This window comes from Festucalex cinctus, chromosome 13 (genome assembly GCF_051991245.1).
Source record: "Festucalex cinctus isolate MCC-2025b chromosome 13, RoL_Fcin_1.0, whole genome shotgun sequence".
NCBI lineage: Eukaryota > Metazoa > Chordata > Actinopteri > Syngnathiformes > Syngnathidae > Festucalex > Festucalex cinctus.
Genome location: NC_135423.1, coordinates 23,667,306 through 23,684,644, shown reverse-complemented (window position 1 = coordinate 23,684,644; position 17,339 = coordinate 23,667,306). Strand labels below are relative to the sequence as shown.

Here is a 17,339-nt window from a genome sequence, read left to right as displayed (position 1 = left end):
TTCACGCCCACCACGACTCTAAAGATAGCCGAGCAGCGCTGCTCCTCCACAGTGCCCATTATCTGGTGCCAAAGAGCCAATCCAGGGGCTCCTTTGAGGTTTCTTTTACATTCATCCCCAAAGAGAATAATTCTGAAATATAAAATGAAGGCTTGTATGGGTTCTCAGGGCCTGCCTTTTATGGCGGGCCTATTCCATCATTAAGCACTTAGAACAATATACTATACTGTATTAATGAGGTGTTTCTCATTAGAATGCTATGCGCTCTCTACAGATAAATTTTTGATATCCTGTACTGTTGTTTGTAAATGTTGTGGAGGAGTTCATTACTGTGTGATGGTGGCAGTTGCAGCCAATCCAACATTTAATTTCCAAATGTCAGGAGACTTAACTTCAGCATCTTGATAATGGACAAGAGAAAGATGCCCTAAAGCCACCAAGGGAAAAGGTGTAGGCGAATATGGACACTTTAGCCATAATTGCACGCATAGACAGGGGCAGACTTGAAGGGTGGCCTGGGGTGGCTTTAATCACCCTGGGCTGAAACCATTGTCTATGTGTTTTGGTCTCGTTTTTTTCCTGTCAAGAATTGAGTTTTATGAGAGGCGTAATGTTTGTCAAGAGAACGTTTGCCAGCCACCGCCACCCACTGTTTTTTCTTTTCATTTCTTTTCTTTCTTTCTTTCTTTCTTTCTTTCTTTCTTTCTTTCTTTCTTTCTTTCTTTCTTTCTTTCTTTCTTTCTTTCCAAGTGTACAAACCTAAAAATATGTGCAGCTCAAGCCTTTTGCATTCTTCACACCTTGCTGCAATCAAGCATCTCTCTTGTCTTTTTAGCATATTTATTTATTGTTTTCTATTTTAATTTTCACAATTCTTGGGACTTACTTGGCTAAACTGGGACCTCAGTATCATATTTTTTGCCAGTATGTTGAATTGGTTTGAAATGCTAAGGAGAATAACATTTCTTGAATCAAAAATGATTAATCTTTCATAATCATTTTTGTAGGGATGTAATGTTTATGTACAGCACTTTGTATGCAGCAAAGCCTGTTCTTAAAGCGCTTTATAAATAAAGTTGAGTTGAGTAGATATCCAAACATCACGATACGATATTATCACGATATGAAGGTCATGATACGATAATTATCACGAGATTGTGGGGGAGTTGACGATATTTAAAAAAGATCACAATATTGTAAAAAAGAGAGCTCATACTAAAAAAAAAAAAAAAAAAATCACAATATTGTGCTTTTGTACAGAACAGCAATGCATATAAACCACCTACAATCTCTAATAACAATATTGAAACACTTACTTTATAATGCAAGCACGCATTGATCGCTTCACAAGCAAATTAGGTTCCCCTTCATCTGACAATTAGCATAGATTTTAAACGTAGAAGGCCAAAACATCCCTAAAGAAAATTAAATTGCACTAATACACTAGCCACTAGAGGGTGCTAGAACTGCACAAATGGAAATCAACCTGACTTTTTTAACAGATGTGGTCCTTTTAAATATTGTGAACATGACAACGACAATATTGTGGCAGTTTTAATATCACGATATTGCCCTTATCGTGACATCCCTACATTTTTGACTGCCCCAAAGTTGCCCCTTCCTCTCCAATGTACGATTTTATCTTCCTGCTGCACATGTGCAGACTTGAATCACGCTTATCAAAATTGGTAGTGCGAATGTGAGGAAAATGAAGCATTCAGTGCATTCAAAAATGTTGATCCAAATGAAAGCGAACGATGAAAGATGTGCCTGAACTGAATATCAATTGAAATGGGAAATAAGGAAACAATTCCTGCTGAGATTAACTTGAACCTGCTGGGATGTGAGGCAAAACGTCATCTAAGACAACCAGAACCAGTTGCAATCGATCCAATGAGGTTTGATTGCTCTCGTTTGCACATCCTGTGAATTTGTGAATCTGATTGTAAAGTCACAAGCTTTGAACTTGACTTGGCTTCACGTTTGCAAGAGTTCTGTACATTGTAATTTTAATATATGTAAATCCTTTGTTAATGGGCTACTAATGATTAAACACATGACACATTTGTACCACCTCAAAAACACCTCTAGTCTCACCCTGGCCACCACACTGAATATTCTTTGGCTTATTCTTATTTTTTAGATTTTCCCCTAACTTTGAGTGCACTTAAAGTACAAGTGCATTATGATAAAATTAAGGGTGAAGTGATTGAGTGTGTGTAAATCTCTGCAAGAGATTGTGATTGGCTCTACTAAGTTCTCCTGCAGTGCACCTTCAATATTTCATAAGGTTTTAAAATTGCAACCACTCAATGTCTGGTGCTGTGGTGCCACCTTATGGTGGTAGGAAAGAAAGGAAGTGAGAGCAAAAGCAATAGGAAAATCCTACCACTATGTTCTTTTATATTAGAATGTTAGATTTACATAGACACTAATTATTAGAGGCACCTACCAAATTCACATCAGTTTGCAAATGAATGCTATACAGTATGTTTATTTGTTGGCAATTTTAAATTCAGCCCGAGAGAGGTGCATATTTCTTGCTTCTGGCAGAAGCATAAACAGAGTTGTTGGGATGATTATGATGGGGGATTGATTATTAAGGTTATGGTTTGCATCAATGGAAACTGGAGATTGTAATCTAATTGTCATGAAAGTAGTGAGAAGTTCTAATGCAGACAAATTCCATCTTTTTGTATGCGTTTCACATATTCACAATGCGTATTGTGTATGAAGAAATATGTATGAGTAATTGGTCTTGTTCACGGCAAGCATGTGGCCAAAAATAGGTAAGTCGAGGAAAAATTGTACAATTTTTCAGTCTGTTCTTGTGAAGCCTTGTACTGTTAAAAGATCTGCGAGTCTTGATTGTGACCGAAGATGAGAGCAGACCCATCATACGGAGCAAAAGGATGGCCTGCGGCTCTTCTCTAAACGAGAGCAAGGCAAATCGGAATCAGGTTTAATAAACTCTGAACCCCAGCAGATGTCCACAATAATTACCATAATCTGTCTCCTAACGATAAAAATAGCCGGTCTTTAAATATTTTGCATTATTCACGTTCTGCCAGTGGTAATGTCATCTGCAGCTACAGCTATCACCTTGCATAGAGTGGACCACCTTCTTGTTCAACATTCATTTTATGTTTTCTAATGTGCCTTTTATCATAGCCTGCTAGTGGCAAAATAATAATGCACATTCTTGAAGGTCATTGAAAAAGAAATAAGTAAGATCCAAGAAACAATCCTTCTTTGCTTTTATTTAAATGATTGTTAGAAAGTGAGGGTGGGAGAAAAAAAAAAACTTCAACAAATACTTTATTGGTAGTATTTTATATATCTTACATCCAGGATGAGAGAGTCAGTGGGGACAGATCACACGTGTTCCTTATTTCCCTGCACCCGCCACTTCCATGACCCTTCCCTTACAATGTGGCACTTGGAGCGACATCATGGTTACATCAGCACATTAAGGGCCAGCAGTGCCGCGCCGAGGAGGCCACCGATCAATGTGGCTGAGCTTCGAGCTCCCCCGGCACTGTTATCAACGTTGCCGAAGGTGGTGCGAACCAAAGCTGGAGTCGTTTGCCCCCGACAGTGCCTCAAATCTTCCCCCACGCAAGCGGCATAAGCCATGGCGTGGGCGATGTAATTTTGCTCCTGGACGCCATGGAAGAGGTGGGCCATGGGTCCACGGGCCAGCACAGCCACGTCCTCTCCACTGTGGGTGGCTGAGTCTGTGGGCACTGCTGACAGCTGGACGTATTCTTTCGTTTCTGTGGAAACAAAGGCGTGAAAAGGATTATGCACATGTCCACAATAAGCAGATTCAAATGACTTTTAAACTGATACAACAGAAACAATGGATTACTTTTTTTTTTTTTTTTTTTTAGCGGTTATCTCAATTTAGCCCCAAATTTGCTTAGTGTGAAATCTGTGTAATTTTAAAAAAAAAGCATTATTTTGTTAGTCGTTCTGCTTGTTGGCATAGATAGATGAACAAAGAAAAGATACATTATGTGTATGGAATAAATATTTTTGGGGGGACCAATTAATTAGTGAAAATATGTAAACGAAATAAGGCCATTTTCATAATCTCTCACAGATAACAAACACTATTAGGGATGCTATTTTTAACCAATACCGATAAACCAATAATTTAGAGGTGCCGATGTCAATGACCAATAAGTATGCCGATAATTGTTTGCAAAATTAACTTGAATACAAATATACTTTTGAGTCCTACTACAAGTCTAACAAATACATTGAAACGTTGTATAAACTTTGCACAATGTTTCAATGTATGTAAAGCACAAAAGCTGAATTGTATTGATATGAGCCACAACCACAACAGATGGACCAACGTGGCATGTCTATCATTATTGCTGGATTTCTTTATTATTTGGTTTATCTGTTTGACGTCAAATTGGTCGATAATTATCGGCCACCGTTATTATCGTGCATCCCTAAACACTATGTTTCAGATTAGCTCCAAGGGAAAGACAAATATGGGGGATTTTGTTCACTTTCATCTCATGAGTTTAGAAACTGACATGTGATTAGTACAAATTAAATTGAAAGAGTGTATTATGCTAATTACTAAGAAAAGTTCATTCAAAATATGTCATTCGTCAAATAAATTAGCCCTCTTAAAGCTGCTGAACGCTGAAAATCGAATTTTGAATCACTACTGCCACCTGTGGCTGTAAAATGAAACTGCACACTCCCTTCTTCACGTGCACAATATGCACATGATGACAGCATTATCTGCAGAGGGCAGGAAATTCTACCCCGAATCCAGTCTGAAAAATATTGTCCAGAGGCTTCCAGGAGTACCCATTGTGAACAACGAAGGTGAAATCTAATTAGAAGATGTTTCAGCCATAAATGGCAAATAAAAAGGCTGTTGTAAAGATATTTTTTGGGTAAATTGTTACATAGAGCGTCTTTAAATTAAAACTGAAAGTCAACATTTATCCAATATCAAGGTTTCAATTAAAGGGCCAACCTAGACAAAGACAAAAAAATGGAAAAAAAAAAAATGCACATGAAGTACTGCAGTACGTTGTATTTTTTTCATAGCATTTGCATTGTATATCTTGACCATTTCTATCCTTGAGACAATCCAGCAAGTACTACTGATCTTACTTGTGTTGACATTACGGATGTCGGGTCGTGTGCCGTTGATGATTTTGTGTCCAGGTCCATTTCCGTACATCAGTGTGGTGTACGGCAACATATCTTTGGCCCACAACGGAGACTTCCCTGGAAAATACAAAAACTGTTTTGTTTTTCACTCTGAAATATACACACATGTACATGTACACACACAGTTGCAGTCTGGTTCCCCAGTGTCCTGCCAGAGGGCTAAAGCTTGCTGGGTTAAACAGTCTTTTTGTCCAGATGAGCCATTAGGCCGGCAAGTCTCCTTGTTGATGAAGAGCTCAGGGTTTCACAAGCACATTAATCACTGCTGCACCACTGGGAGGTGCACGATGATTAGGAGGAAGAGGAGGAGGGTGAAACAGGAACAGAGGAGGAAAGAGCGAGTACAAAGAGCGCAACGCAAACACCAAACAATATAGCTTCAGATGGCTGATGACGATGATGATGACGATGATGATGATGATGATGTATGACTTCATAGGATTGTAACATGGAAAGTAGAGGAACATCTGACAGCTGATACGCCATCTTATTTTAGCATATTGACAGAACTGCAATAATAGTTTACTCTGTGACTTCCAGTGTTGCTAGTTTACATTTGGTCAGCAACATTTGTGTGCCAAAAGATAATAGATAATAGTTGTACGTGAAAAATAAAAGTATCAAATTAATTATAGACAAAATATTATTATTTTTTTTATTGCTATAATGGGCTAAGTAAGTGAAGTATACCTTCAATATCATGACCTGACCATTACAATAATGTGGAATTTTTAATATCGCAAAGACCAATCACAGCTCATCTGTTTTCTGAAGATGAGCTGTGATTGGTTGTTATCTGAGACCTGAGCAACTGTGATGTTATTGTCACTCGACAGCAAGTGACAAAATGCTCGCCTTTTGATATTGATAAAAAACTGCTAGATTTGGCTGTTTAACTCGTTTATTCCAATAAGAATTATTTATTTATTTACTTATTTACTTATTTATTTATTTTTTTGTCCACCGCTTGCTACCCTGCAAAATCTCCGTTGGGTGGTAGGCTTGCAAAGGGTAATCGGTCTCTCTAAGGCGCGCTTCAAAATCATTGCATTCTATTAGTTCACCACTAGACGGCACAAAATTATACACTTTGTCCCTTTAAAACTAGCAGTAGTGGAAAAGATAAACAAATTATCAAACAAATCCGCCACATGTCCCTTTTAAATAACTGGGCCTCATTCCGCAGTAACTTCCCCAGTACAATTATTCACCTTCAGATGTCTGAATAAGATTGAACAAATCTTCTTTCTCATTGACAAAATGTTGGATCCATGACAGATTTGAAACCCCGAGGTAAACGAGAGAAAAGAAAGCCTTGGCAGCATTAGGGGAAGTCGATAGCACAGAAGCTTCGGGAAGAGATAAACAAGTGAGGAGCGCTGATGGAGTGAGTTGAGCTGAGAGAACATCATTCATCTTCGGCACTCCTCACTCTTAAGATTACCCAGAATGCTTTGCCCTCGAAATGGGTATCCATTGAAGGTAAACGGGTGGGAATGGTCAGCCATCACTATCGTGAGCGTTTCCTCCTCGTTGGTGAGTTCCAGGCCCTTGGCAATGGCGTAGTCCAACGCCACCGCCTCATGAAGCGCCATGTAAGCTCGACCCTCGTGATGGGCCTGGTCGATGCGGCCCCCTGGCAACACAAACAGATGAAAGGTCATCAATTTGATGTGGAAGCGCATTTGCTCTCTGAATGTACTGTGAGAAAAATGCTAAAGAAGGCAATTAACTCATTTGCTCCTAAAAACGTATAAATTTGTATTCTTTTGAATGTTTTAAGTGTCCCAAAGACATATTTATATGTTTTGTTTATGCTAGAGCATACAGAAGGTTTTGATGCAGCCTCTCAACTGCATAGAACGGTTGCAGAAATGGTAGTTATTACATAAACGGCCAGCAGGTGGCAGCAGAACAAAGGAGATCCACCAGGGCCATGTTGAAAAAAAGCTCAATTACTCACAATTCTAAATAGATTTGTGAAAATTGATTAAAGTTAGCTATATTCTAATGCTAATTGCTGCAAAACGGAAACAGATAGAAATATGCTTTTTTTTTTCCTGATGAAAGAAGAGACTTTAATCTTTCTTTAAATGGATGGATATTTACTGTGGAAAGCAATACAGAGTTAATTGTTTAAGTGTTCATTTAATTTTTTTAAAGAAAATGCTGATGACTGGAAGTTACTTCAAATTTTACTTTAAATTTTAAAACAAAGATGTGTATTATCTGAGATTTAAAAAAAAAACAACAACAAAAAACTGTCATTTTGAAAATGTGAAAAGTTCATAGTGAATAAATATATGCTTAAAGACCTTTCAACAAAGTTTGGAGTTGTTGTTGTTGTTTTGTTTTTTTTAATAATAAACTATGCCATTTTTTTGCTTTTAAATGGATACTTCACTTATTTAGCACATTATAGCAATAAAAAGTTAATATTTTGTCTATAATTAATTTGATACTTTCATTATTTTTCACGTACAATTAATACCTAAACCTGTTTTCTAGGTTTGGTCATGTGACATTCACAAGCTGAGCTGTGATTGGTTAACTGAGCCCTTGTGATGTCATTTTCAGTCGACAACAAGTTGCAAAATGTGTTTTAAAGGTACTAATTGTACATGAAAAATAACAAAAATATCAAATTTATTATAGGCAAAATATTCATGTTTGACTACCAAAAATGGCTAAATAAGTAAAGTATCTCTTTAATGAAAGTGAAGATTGGCTTCAAATATCAGTTATCAGCCTACTTGACTACTAATAATCAGTATCAGCCCTAAATAAACCATATCAGTAATTTGCAGTTCCATACACACAATTGGACACTTGAGAGTTTTCAGTTTGTGTGAATAATTTTGCATACTTTTAAGTTATTTGTAAAAATAAATAAACACATCAAATAAAAAATAATAAAAAACATAAAATTAAAAAAATAATAATTAAAAAAAAGGCAAATTTTGTTCCACATTAAGATTGTGTCACACTTGTTGTGGAATCCTCACAAAAATTTTATATATTTATGTTTGAAGCCTAAAATGTGGTAAAAGGGAACATCATAAACATATTGTTCCATTAATAAGGCTTGATTGGCAGCATTATGTGTGTATGTATTTATGCAAGTAAATTAAAGCTGAATTTTTATTTTCATTTGTGTCTTTTTTACAATTCACTCAAAACTCCTATCTCCAATTCTCATCCGAAGTATGAGAGTACCAGCTGAACTGTTGCTTCTATTTATATACACGGGCTTCATATTTGAAAGAAATTGCCAAGACTGAGTAGCACCAATGCACCATGAACCCCCCAAGCGTCTGCGTCACATTAAAGGGGAGCTGGATCAGGAGGCTTGGGTAATGAAAGCAATATACCAATTAAGATGGCTTGAATTGACTTGCAAGTCCATCACAGTTTACAATCGGCGATGACATTATGCAACCTTTGGCCACCTGATGAAGTCGCAGGATGACCTCACCTTCCACTAAAAGGAAGAAGCCTTTCGGGTTTTTCCTGAGGATGCGAATGGCTTTTTCCGTGGTCTCGACGATGGATGGGTCCATGTTGGGGTCCCTCTCAGCTTCATATCGCAGATCACCTGGTTCAAACAGAGCTGAGGGAGAAGAGAAGCAGACCAACAGAGCAATGCAGTCAATAGTGGCTAAAACAGCCGATAATTGAAGAGCGGCTAAAAATCAATCGTGTCGTCTCTCTTTTCACCGCAGGAAGACAAGCGACAGATCAGCCGGCCTCTTCACACTTTCAAACGCACAATGACTTTTCACAATGTCACTGATAAACAACAAGTAAATGGAGATATTTTGTATCCTGTGCGAGATGCCTTAATATTGGATGGGACTGTTTTTGGCACCAAACCCGGCAAATTTATTGACAACAAGATGGACCAAGTGAATTTGTTATTTTGTTCAGCTAGCAGTCTGATGACATTCTATTAAAAAAGACAAAGAAACTATAAAATAGACCAATGTTTTAATTTTCCCCTCTGCTGAACAGAAAGGAAGTAAAATCAAATACTGTAAACAAAAACACTCACCCATGAGGTAATCTGTGGTTTCAGGGTCAACAGCATCAAAATCTGTTTTATTCCAAACATAATGGGCTACCTATAATATAAACACACACACAACAGGCCATTCTTAACTGCTTTCGTCAAATTCTGTCACATAACTTCTTTAGTTGATAAAATTTTGAATACGTGATATCAAGTATGCTACTACACAAGGCCTGCACAGTAAGTACTCAGCCTATTTCCTAAAATAGTGAATACTGTACATCTTGAGTCGGATATCTCCTTGTGAGCCAGTAAAAAGGCAAAGCATAACTTTTATGTGAATTTCAAAACCGATATGTTCAAATCAGGGACAGACTGCACTTAGTTCGACTGTATTATTAGTTGTCAGTTGATTATCGCTTTAAATTGTAGTTAATCACATGATTTCAATAATTAACTTATGCTTAATTGCACATTATATATCTGTTTTAAATGTACAATAAAATAAAAATCTGCTATTAGCTGGCAACCAGTCCAGGGTGTCCCCCGCCTACTGCCCAGAGCCAGCTGAGATAGGCTCCAGCACCCCCCGTGACCCTTGTGAGGAATAAGCGGTCAAGAAAATGGATGGATGGATGGATGGATGTATGTACGGATGAAATAAAAATATATCACCCCCCCCCCCAGTTTTCATACTCTTGGTAACATAAAAGTGAAAAAAAACATGTTAACCTAATACAAATATAGTTCTTTTACTTCATTAATAAAATCATTTCATAGTAATTCATAGTTATTTTAAGTTTAAATTATTTTCTTGGGAAAAAGGCTACATTTGTACATTTTTGTTTTGATTTGAAGCAGCTTAATTTGTTGTTTATGACTTTAGCAATAGACCCTTCCAGCTGACGTCACTGCTTAGCTCCGGTGCGCCTCCCGGAGGGCAAACATCCCATAAGAAATGAATGTAAAGAGCTTGATTTTTGGCGAGCATTTTCATTAAAAGGTGGGAAATATGTCAAGTGTCACAAAAAAAGTCCTGAGTAGGACACTACATTACTGCAACTCAGTCGTTTGGAGCCGCTAACTACAAAAAAAATGGAGAATGTTGTCGGGCAAAGTGGAAGTGGAAGCTTAAGGTATGTTGTTTTTGCTTGAAACAGTACGGCGATCACTACTTTCATGGTGTAAATTGTCATTCATTAAATCGTTTGTGTCCGGATTATACTCGTCTTGCTGTATATCGAAGTCTTCAAGCTATAAGCTTTAAGAGTGTGCCAATACATCGATTATTAGATTCATCGAGGTTTGGCATGTGACGATTAGATTACTATTCATAAATGTTGAAAAACGATTATTTTCCATAAAAATGTAATGACAGAAACACTACCCCAGCTTGCGGAACGAAAGTAAAAGACACGCTTGCTGCCCGGACACTTAAAGGAACGCACACGGTGAGGATAAAGGCAGCAGAAGTTAATGAGAGACATGTTTTCTCCCCAGAATTAAAAGCTAGCGTTTGGAAGCATTTCGGATTTGATTACGATTAATATATGTTCAAAAACTATATTATTTTCCATAATAATTTAATGACGGAACACTACCGCTGCTAAAAGTACAGAAATCTGTGAAAACACAAAGGGGCATATTCACTAATAATGCGCGGCGTCCGGTAATAGCACGAAATATTGCACCACAACTGCACACACAGTCTGCGCCCAGTTACCAACCTATTCGCTAAGAATATTGCTCTAATCATATACCAGCGTAAAAACGCCCACAAAGCTGACAGCTTGGAGCAAATTTGCACCTGATTTACCACACATGGCAATGGATTTGCACCAACAACATGGTTATTATAGTAACAGTTGCGAGAAAGATAAGATTATCAGAAAGCGAGGTTGGACCGAGAAGCGTTTAGAGCGCCATTAAGCTGTACAGAGCAGAGAGGACGACAACGACATCATTCATTCATAAAGTACAAATTATTGTTGCGATCGTATTTTAAAAATATATTTTCAGAGGTTGCCGTGGGTGTACAGTATGCATCTGGCACATAGGAATGATCGTAAAATGTCTCCCTGTCATTGCCGATCAGCCCGGGTTACGTTAAGTTGTCCTAAACTAACACGGAAATATTTCCCCCTCTCTCTCTCTTTCTCTCCTCGACACGGAAATATTTCCCCCTCTCTCTCTCTTTCTCTCCTCTCTGCTTGATCAGCCGTGCATGTTGCGCGGCAAATGGCATGCACTGCCGGATATCGAGGTGCGTCAGGTTAATACATGCTTTCCAAAAACGTGTGCCTATTTGCGCTGGCGTTAGTGAATTAGACGCTGCATATCAATGAGTCTCATTTGCATTGGGGTGGGCATATATTGCGTCAAATGTATGCAAATTACCTCATTTACATACGCGCAAATATCACCGACGCACCGTGATGCAATCTGTTCGGCAGAGCACTTAGTGACGGATTTCCCCATCTGCGCGTTTAGTGAATTAGGCGCTCGCAGATTGCTCCATTTTTGCCGGTTAGCGCGGTGCAAAGGCTACACAAACCTTTAGTGAATAGGCCCCAAAGTATTTTGGCTAAAAGAAGTCTTATTTATTTCAAAAGGCACTTTATGTTTATATTTTCCACATAATGTGGAATTCATTCCACCAGAGTAAATCTTATTTCATTGTAATAGAAAAATTTATTTTTGAAAAGTACTGCCTTTGAAACAATTGTTTTTGCACCTTCTTGTGAAAAAGCAGCTTAAGGGTAGCTTTGTGTTGTATGGGCATCGTTTACATTGTTCCTGTTGGATCATTTGGTGATTGGAAATAAAAAGTCATGGACATAAATTGGTTTGGCTACTTTAATTAATGAATAGTGACAAATATACATTAAAAGTATGAAGTAGCCACAAAGTAGGAAAAAAAAAATTGGGGAAAAAAGATGCACTGAAAATCATGAGAAACGTGATAATCGTTCAATAATCGAATCGTAGCACTCTTAATCGTAATCGAATTGAATCGTGGGGTGCCTTAGATGGAACACCCCTACTTAGCTTGCTAGCTGCTAACAGACCGCAACGTGTTAATTGTGATAATTGTGTTAAATCGTTAACTTTTTGTTTCAAAATTAATCAAAATATGAATGATTGTTTCGGTAAAGATAATATGACATATTTATTATGTCTGCCTCGAATTTACAATCAGAGGTTAATGTTATGACCTACTGTATATGAAAAACAGAAAAACTATGTGATATAAAATGATCTGAGCATATCCTCTTACTTTTTGTGGGTGCGAAGCAGTTGCGTCGTAGGTTCACACTTGCCACCGCGCTCATCTTTCACTCCTCACTGTTTTCCACCTGGTTTAGAATCGCTGCCGACAGCCAAAAGAATGATCTCATCTCTCTTTGAGCCATTAGAGCATCCGTCGGCCGCGCACAACTTCACCATAGCATTGGTTGCTGATTTACCAACTTTTTGACCTATTTTCTAGGTCACACTGATTGTTTTTTAATTCACTAGCATTGACGTGCTGCTCCCCACCGCAAGGGGCGCACTTTGGCGTTATTGTGACCCGTTTTGGGCTTTTTGATGGTTCTGACCAAGTCATTTCAAAATAAGATAATGCCCAGGGGTCAAACGTGATGTCACACTGGAAGGGTCTATTATAGCAGTTAAACTCTTGGTGGCTGTTACTGTGATTTGATTGCACTGTTTTGTCATGTTTCCATTTTTGAGCCGCATTTATAAATGTGTTAATGCACTCCGTCTTGGGTCCACTTTTTTTTATTTTTTTTATGACCACAATCTGGTCACCATAGATAATTCAGTATCAACCGACCTTTCCCATTTTCTGGTTCTGCCATTCACTGATCAGGTTGCGCTTGTCTTGTCTTTTTCCCCTGGATGAATAGTCTCTGGGGTATTCTGGGTCCTTGGTACCCCAGGGGGTCATGTACTTTCTCCCACCACCAATGATCACCTGCAAGACATACACTCCATTAATTAAGCAAGATATCATGTCACTCACTAGAGTAAAATGTTATGAAATAATAGTCTTCCTCTCACATCAATGTCTGTGTTATTGAGCAGCTGAGCTGAAATGTCAGTGCAGCCGTCCCTCTTGGCGCTGGCGGGCATGTCGGCGTCGCTGTACCACTTCCTGCTGGCACTGTGGGCGTAGCTGGTGGCTGGCGTAGCATGTTGGACCCGTGTGGTTGTCACAATGCCGACAGACTTGCCTGAAAATAGTGGCTAGCTTACTAACTAGTGCACCACGTTAGCAATGCTAATGTCTGTTAGCGATTCTTTCCTTTGTAGGTTATAAGATAGCGGATTTTAATTATACATTAAATGAACAATAATGGTACATAAACAACTTGACGTAAGGTAAGTTTGGAGAACTGCTAAAGCTAAACTACATTTTACACGATGTTGTGCAGCAGTACATGACGTTGTCTTAGTATCCTCACCTGCATCTTTGGCCCACTTCAGGATGGATGTGACTTCATTGCCCTTCTGACTCTTACAAACGCCATTTCGAGCGGCAGCGCTGACGCCGATGGTGTTCAGGTTGGTTTTGACCCCACACAGATAAGCAGTGGCTGTGGCAGCGCTATCTGCAATCTGGAAGTCCACGCTGTAGGTCTGCACAACGCACAAGAAGCAACTTTCATCTAAGGGATTGACAGTCAATGTTTTTACCTGTCCGAGAGACAGCATACAGGGGACAAGGAAAATCCAAATTGATCTTGGTTCTGCAATGTTTCCATACCTTGAAATAAAAAGGCGATGATTTAAAGTAAACCTGTAAAACGCAAATGGTTTTGATGTGGTGTTAACATAAGTAGAGCAATGCAGCAGAATAGTGAAAGTTAGCCAAATTTGTGTTGTTAGTGTTTTTCATTGTAATTTTTGCTTCATAGGGATGCATAGAAAATATCTAATAAACACATTTTCAAGGTACAGTGTGTAATAGTTGACCACTAGATGTCGCCAAATAATAGAATACAGCTGAAGCACATGCATCTTGAAGCGCGTGAACTACGGTGACTCAGAGAGACCAAACTTCGCAAGCCGACCACTGCCCATTGATTAAAAAAAAGATTGATGTTATATATGGCGGCATACATCGTGATTGTTAATACTAGTGGGGGTTTTAACATGAATGAATTATTAGTTTGCAAATAGATGTCCCTACACTGTCACTTTAAATGAATACATCTCTGACAATCCAAATTAAGCACTACAGTATTCTGTTATCATTATGTACCTCATTTTGTGTCCAGTGAAAAAAAAAATTGTTTAATAATTACATTTGCTTTCAGACAGCAGATGTACAGCCTTAAAGTTTCACATTCATAATCAATTGAGACTTAAGGAATAGCCATATGCTGGACAGATTGCAGACCCCTTAGAGACAAAAGGATTCTACTTTACATTATATGAATAAAATTAACTTCAAATCTGCGTGCGTGCGTGTATATACATTACCTTCGCCAAGCCCACATGGGGGAAAGTGTCCATGGTCATCACAGTCTCCTCTCCTGTGTGGTTCTGCAGTTGCCCCTTGAGGATACGAGCTGCTGTGTAGGTTGTGATTCCCATACCTACAGTAATGTCAACATGCATACATGCTTACTTTCTATTTATGCCATTCTATATCAGTGACATACTTGTGCTACTACACTGACAACAAAACAAACAAATCCATTTTATTTCCCACATTGTTTTTACACGATTTGGATTTTTCAATAAACAATTTTGAATACATCATCTCGCTGGATTAATTTTGACATATTGGAATGGTGAATGTCTTCTTTGTGGACTTTTGCCACTTTGTGCACTGCAACTTACCATCTCCGAGGAAAAACAGGATGTTTTTGGCCACATTGGTGTTCTGCCTTCTGTTTAAAGCTGCTTGCAAAGTGTCCTTTGCCTGTGATCTCCAGAACTCTGGGTTCTCCTCTTCGACTGCGTAATGAAACGAGTAAATCAGATCTGTTTCAGTCATATATTGTCTCTTTCATTAAAAATGCAGACTGACAGCCATTGATTTTAGGAGAATCCCACAACGGATGAACCTCAACACAAATAAGACGAGTCAAAGAACAACAAATACAGTCAACCTAATGGACTGCTCTTTGCCCAGGCTTTGCTGACGTGGATGTACAGTATGTTGGTCTATCTCACATCACCTTTGTGGCCTCTTTTCCACTAAATCATAATGCCCACAAACGGTATCAGGTACTGCAGTTCACAACAACAATCCAGCAGCTAAAATTTAATTAATCAACGAGAATAATTGATAATAATGGGGAAACAGGATTAAAGGTGGGGAACTTAAAAGAATTCGGAACAGAGTGGTAAAATAGTTTGAGGCAGACTGCACATGTTCAGGCTACTATAAAAGACAAATAAGCTAAATCTATCTGAAAGCAAAATATATCAAGCTGTAATGAAATCTGAAAATATAAAGCGTTCAGGGGGCGGCATGGCTCACTGGTATGGTGGTCGTCTCCCAACCCAGAGGTTGTGGGTTCGATCCCAGGCCATTGTGACCACGTCGAAGTATCCTTGAGCAAGATACTGAACCCCCAATTGCTCCTGATGCTGCGTCATCAGTAGGTGAATGGGTAGTCAAAAATGTAAAGCGCTTTGAGGGCCTTGAAGGTGGAAAAGCGCTATATAAATGAAGTGCCATTTGCCATTTATAGAAAATGTATTTAGCATTAAAAAAAAAAAAAAAAAAGCTTCTGAAATAAGTCCCTGTAAAGTGAAATAAATGTCTTCTAAAGTTGACACAGATAAGAGCATTGTTATACACTCCCAGCCATTTTCACTGAAGCAACCCCATTCGCTCATGGCTGTTTTACTGGATTTTGACTGATATTGCAAGGCCCACAGAATATTGTGTTCTGTTGCTATAAAAACATGGAACATTCCAGAAGAAAGTTTAGAGTCTCTTCTTTCATCAGGGAAAAAAAAAAGCATTAGAATATAGCTAAGTTTCATAAGTATTGACAAATCTGCTTAGAATTATGGGGAAAAGCTTGTTTTTGTCATGGCCTTGGTTGAGCTATTATACTCTGCTGCCACCTGCTGGCCGTTTTTGTAATTATTACGATTTTTTTCCCCCACCCGTTCTCTGTAGTTACATATAATGAAGCTTTAAAAATCCTTAAAAAAATAAATAAATAAATCAGGCTGTTCTCTCCACTCTTAAATGTTGTGGGCATGTCCAGTGAATGCATTGAAACCATTCACCTGTCAACTGTCAATCAAATACCTTGCCACTAGAACCTGGAAACTTAGATGCTGCCATGAAAATAGAACCACTTAACAACACTTACAAGGACTTTTTCAATGCTGTGACAATGAGGCGCTGTAAAGTACCGGTAGCCATGTCGTCCTGATGCCCCTGTCCACACACTTACTAACTTTTTTTGTTTTTGTTTTTAATTCCACCCACCCCACTCTTCCGTCTTTCTCCCCATATCGTTCATGCACTCACTGTCAACAACAAGGCACCCTAAAGTGGCTTCAACAAACGCGTAGTTCCATTCCACACACTATTGCACACACTTATCTTGAGTGACTTTTGTGGAGAAAAGTTTTAAAGGCTTACTTACCTTTGGCTGCAGTTGTTCCAAAGACTACAAGCAGGAAAAGTGTCAACATGGACACTTTGGTCGGTTCCATGCCTTTGCCGTGGCTGGAGGCTTGATCCTCTAACCTTCTCAAAGATCACCTTCGGGTACAAATATCGCGTCCCATCACTTGTGATGTCATACTTAACAGCATATCATAAAGCACCCTTGGGCCTCTCATTTATTTATGATACCTAAGTGTGTGCTTTGTTGGGAGTTGAAAACAAGAGATTGTGTTTTCATAGCTCGGGGAGTTTTTATTAACTTATGAACTTATTGACAAAATTTCAACAATTAATAAAGGGAATATTTTGTATGCCTTGATAATGATCAGTATGTGTGTTTGTTCATGTGTGTGTTACTCCTATCAGTTAAGTATTGACTGATAACAGCCTATGATTATATAAGTGACAGAAAGTTCATTGGCTCTGTCAAACTCACAAGCTTCAGGAAAATTCATTCATTCATTCTGGGAA

General features: G+C 38.5%; 1 protein-coding gene across 1 annotated transcript; it reads right to left on the bottom strand.

Moving 5' to 3' along the window:
* Window positions 1-3,402: 3,402 nt before the first annotated feature.
* On the bottom strand, window positions 3,403-16,926 carry alp3 (alkaline phosphatase 3). Its single transcript, XM_077541191.1, has 11 exons — window positions 16,846-16,926; window positions 15,071-15,187; window positions 14,708-14,823; window positions 13,687-13,861; window positions 13,283-13,455; window positions 13,056-13,196; window positions 9,260-9,329; window positions 8,684-8,818; window positions 6,653-6,844; window positions 5,149-5,265; window positions 3,403-3,776 (listed from the first exon to the last, which is right to left on the bottom strand). Exons 1-11 carry the CDS (start codon window positions 16,913-16,915, stop codon window positions 3,457-3,459), a joined length of 1,626 nt encoding a protein of 541 aa, XP_077397317.1. The 5' UTR covers window positions 16,916-16,926; the 3' UTR covers window positions 3,403-3,456.
* Window positions 16,927-17,339: the final 413 nt, after the last annotated feature.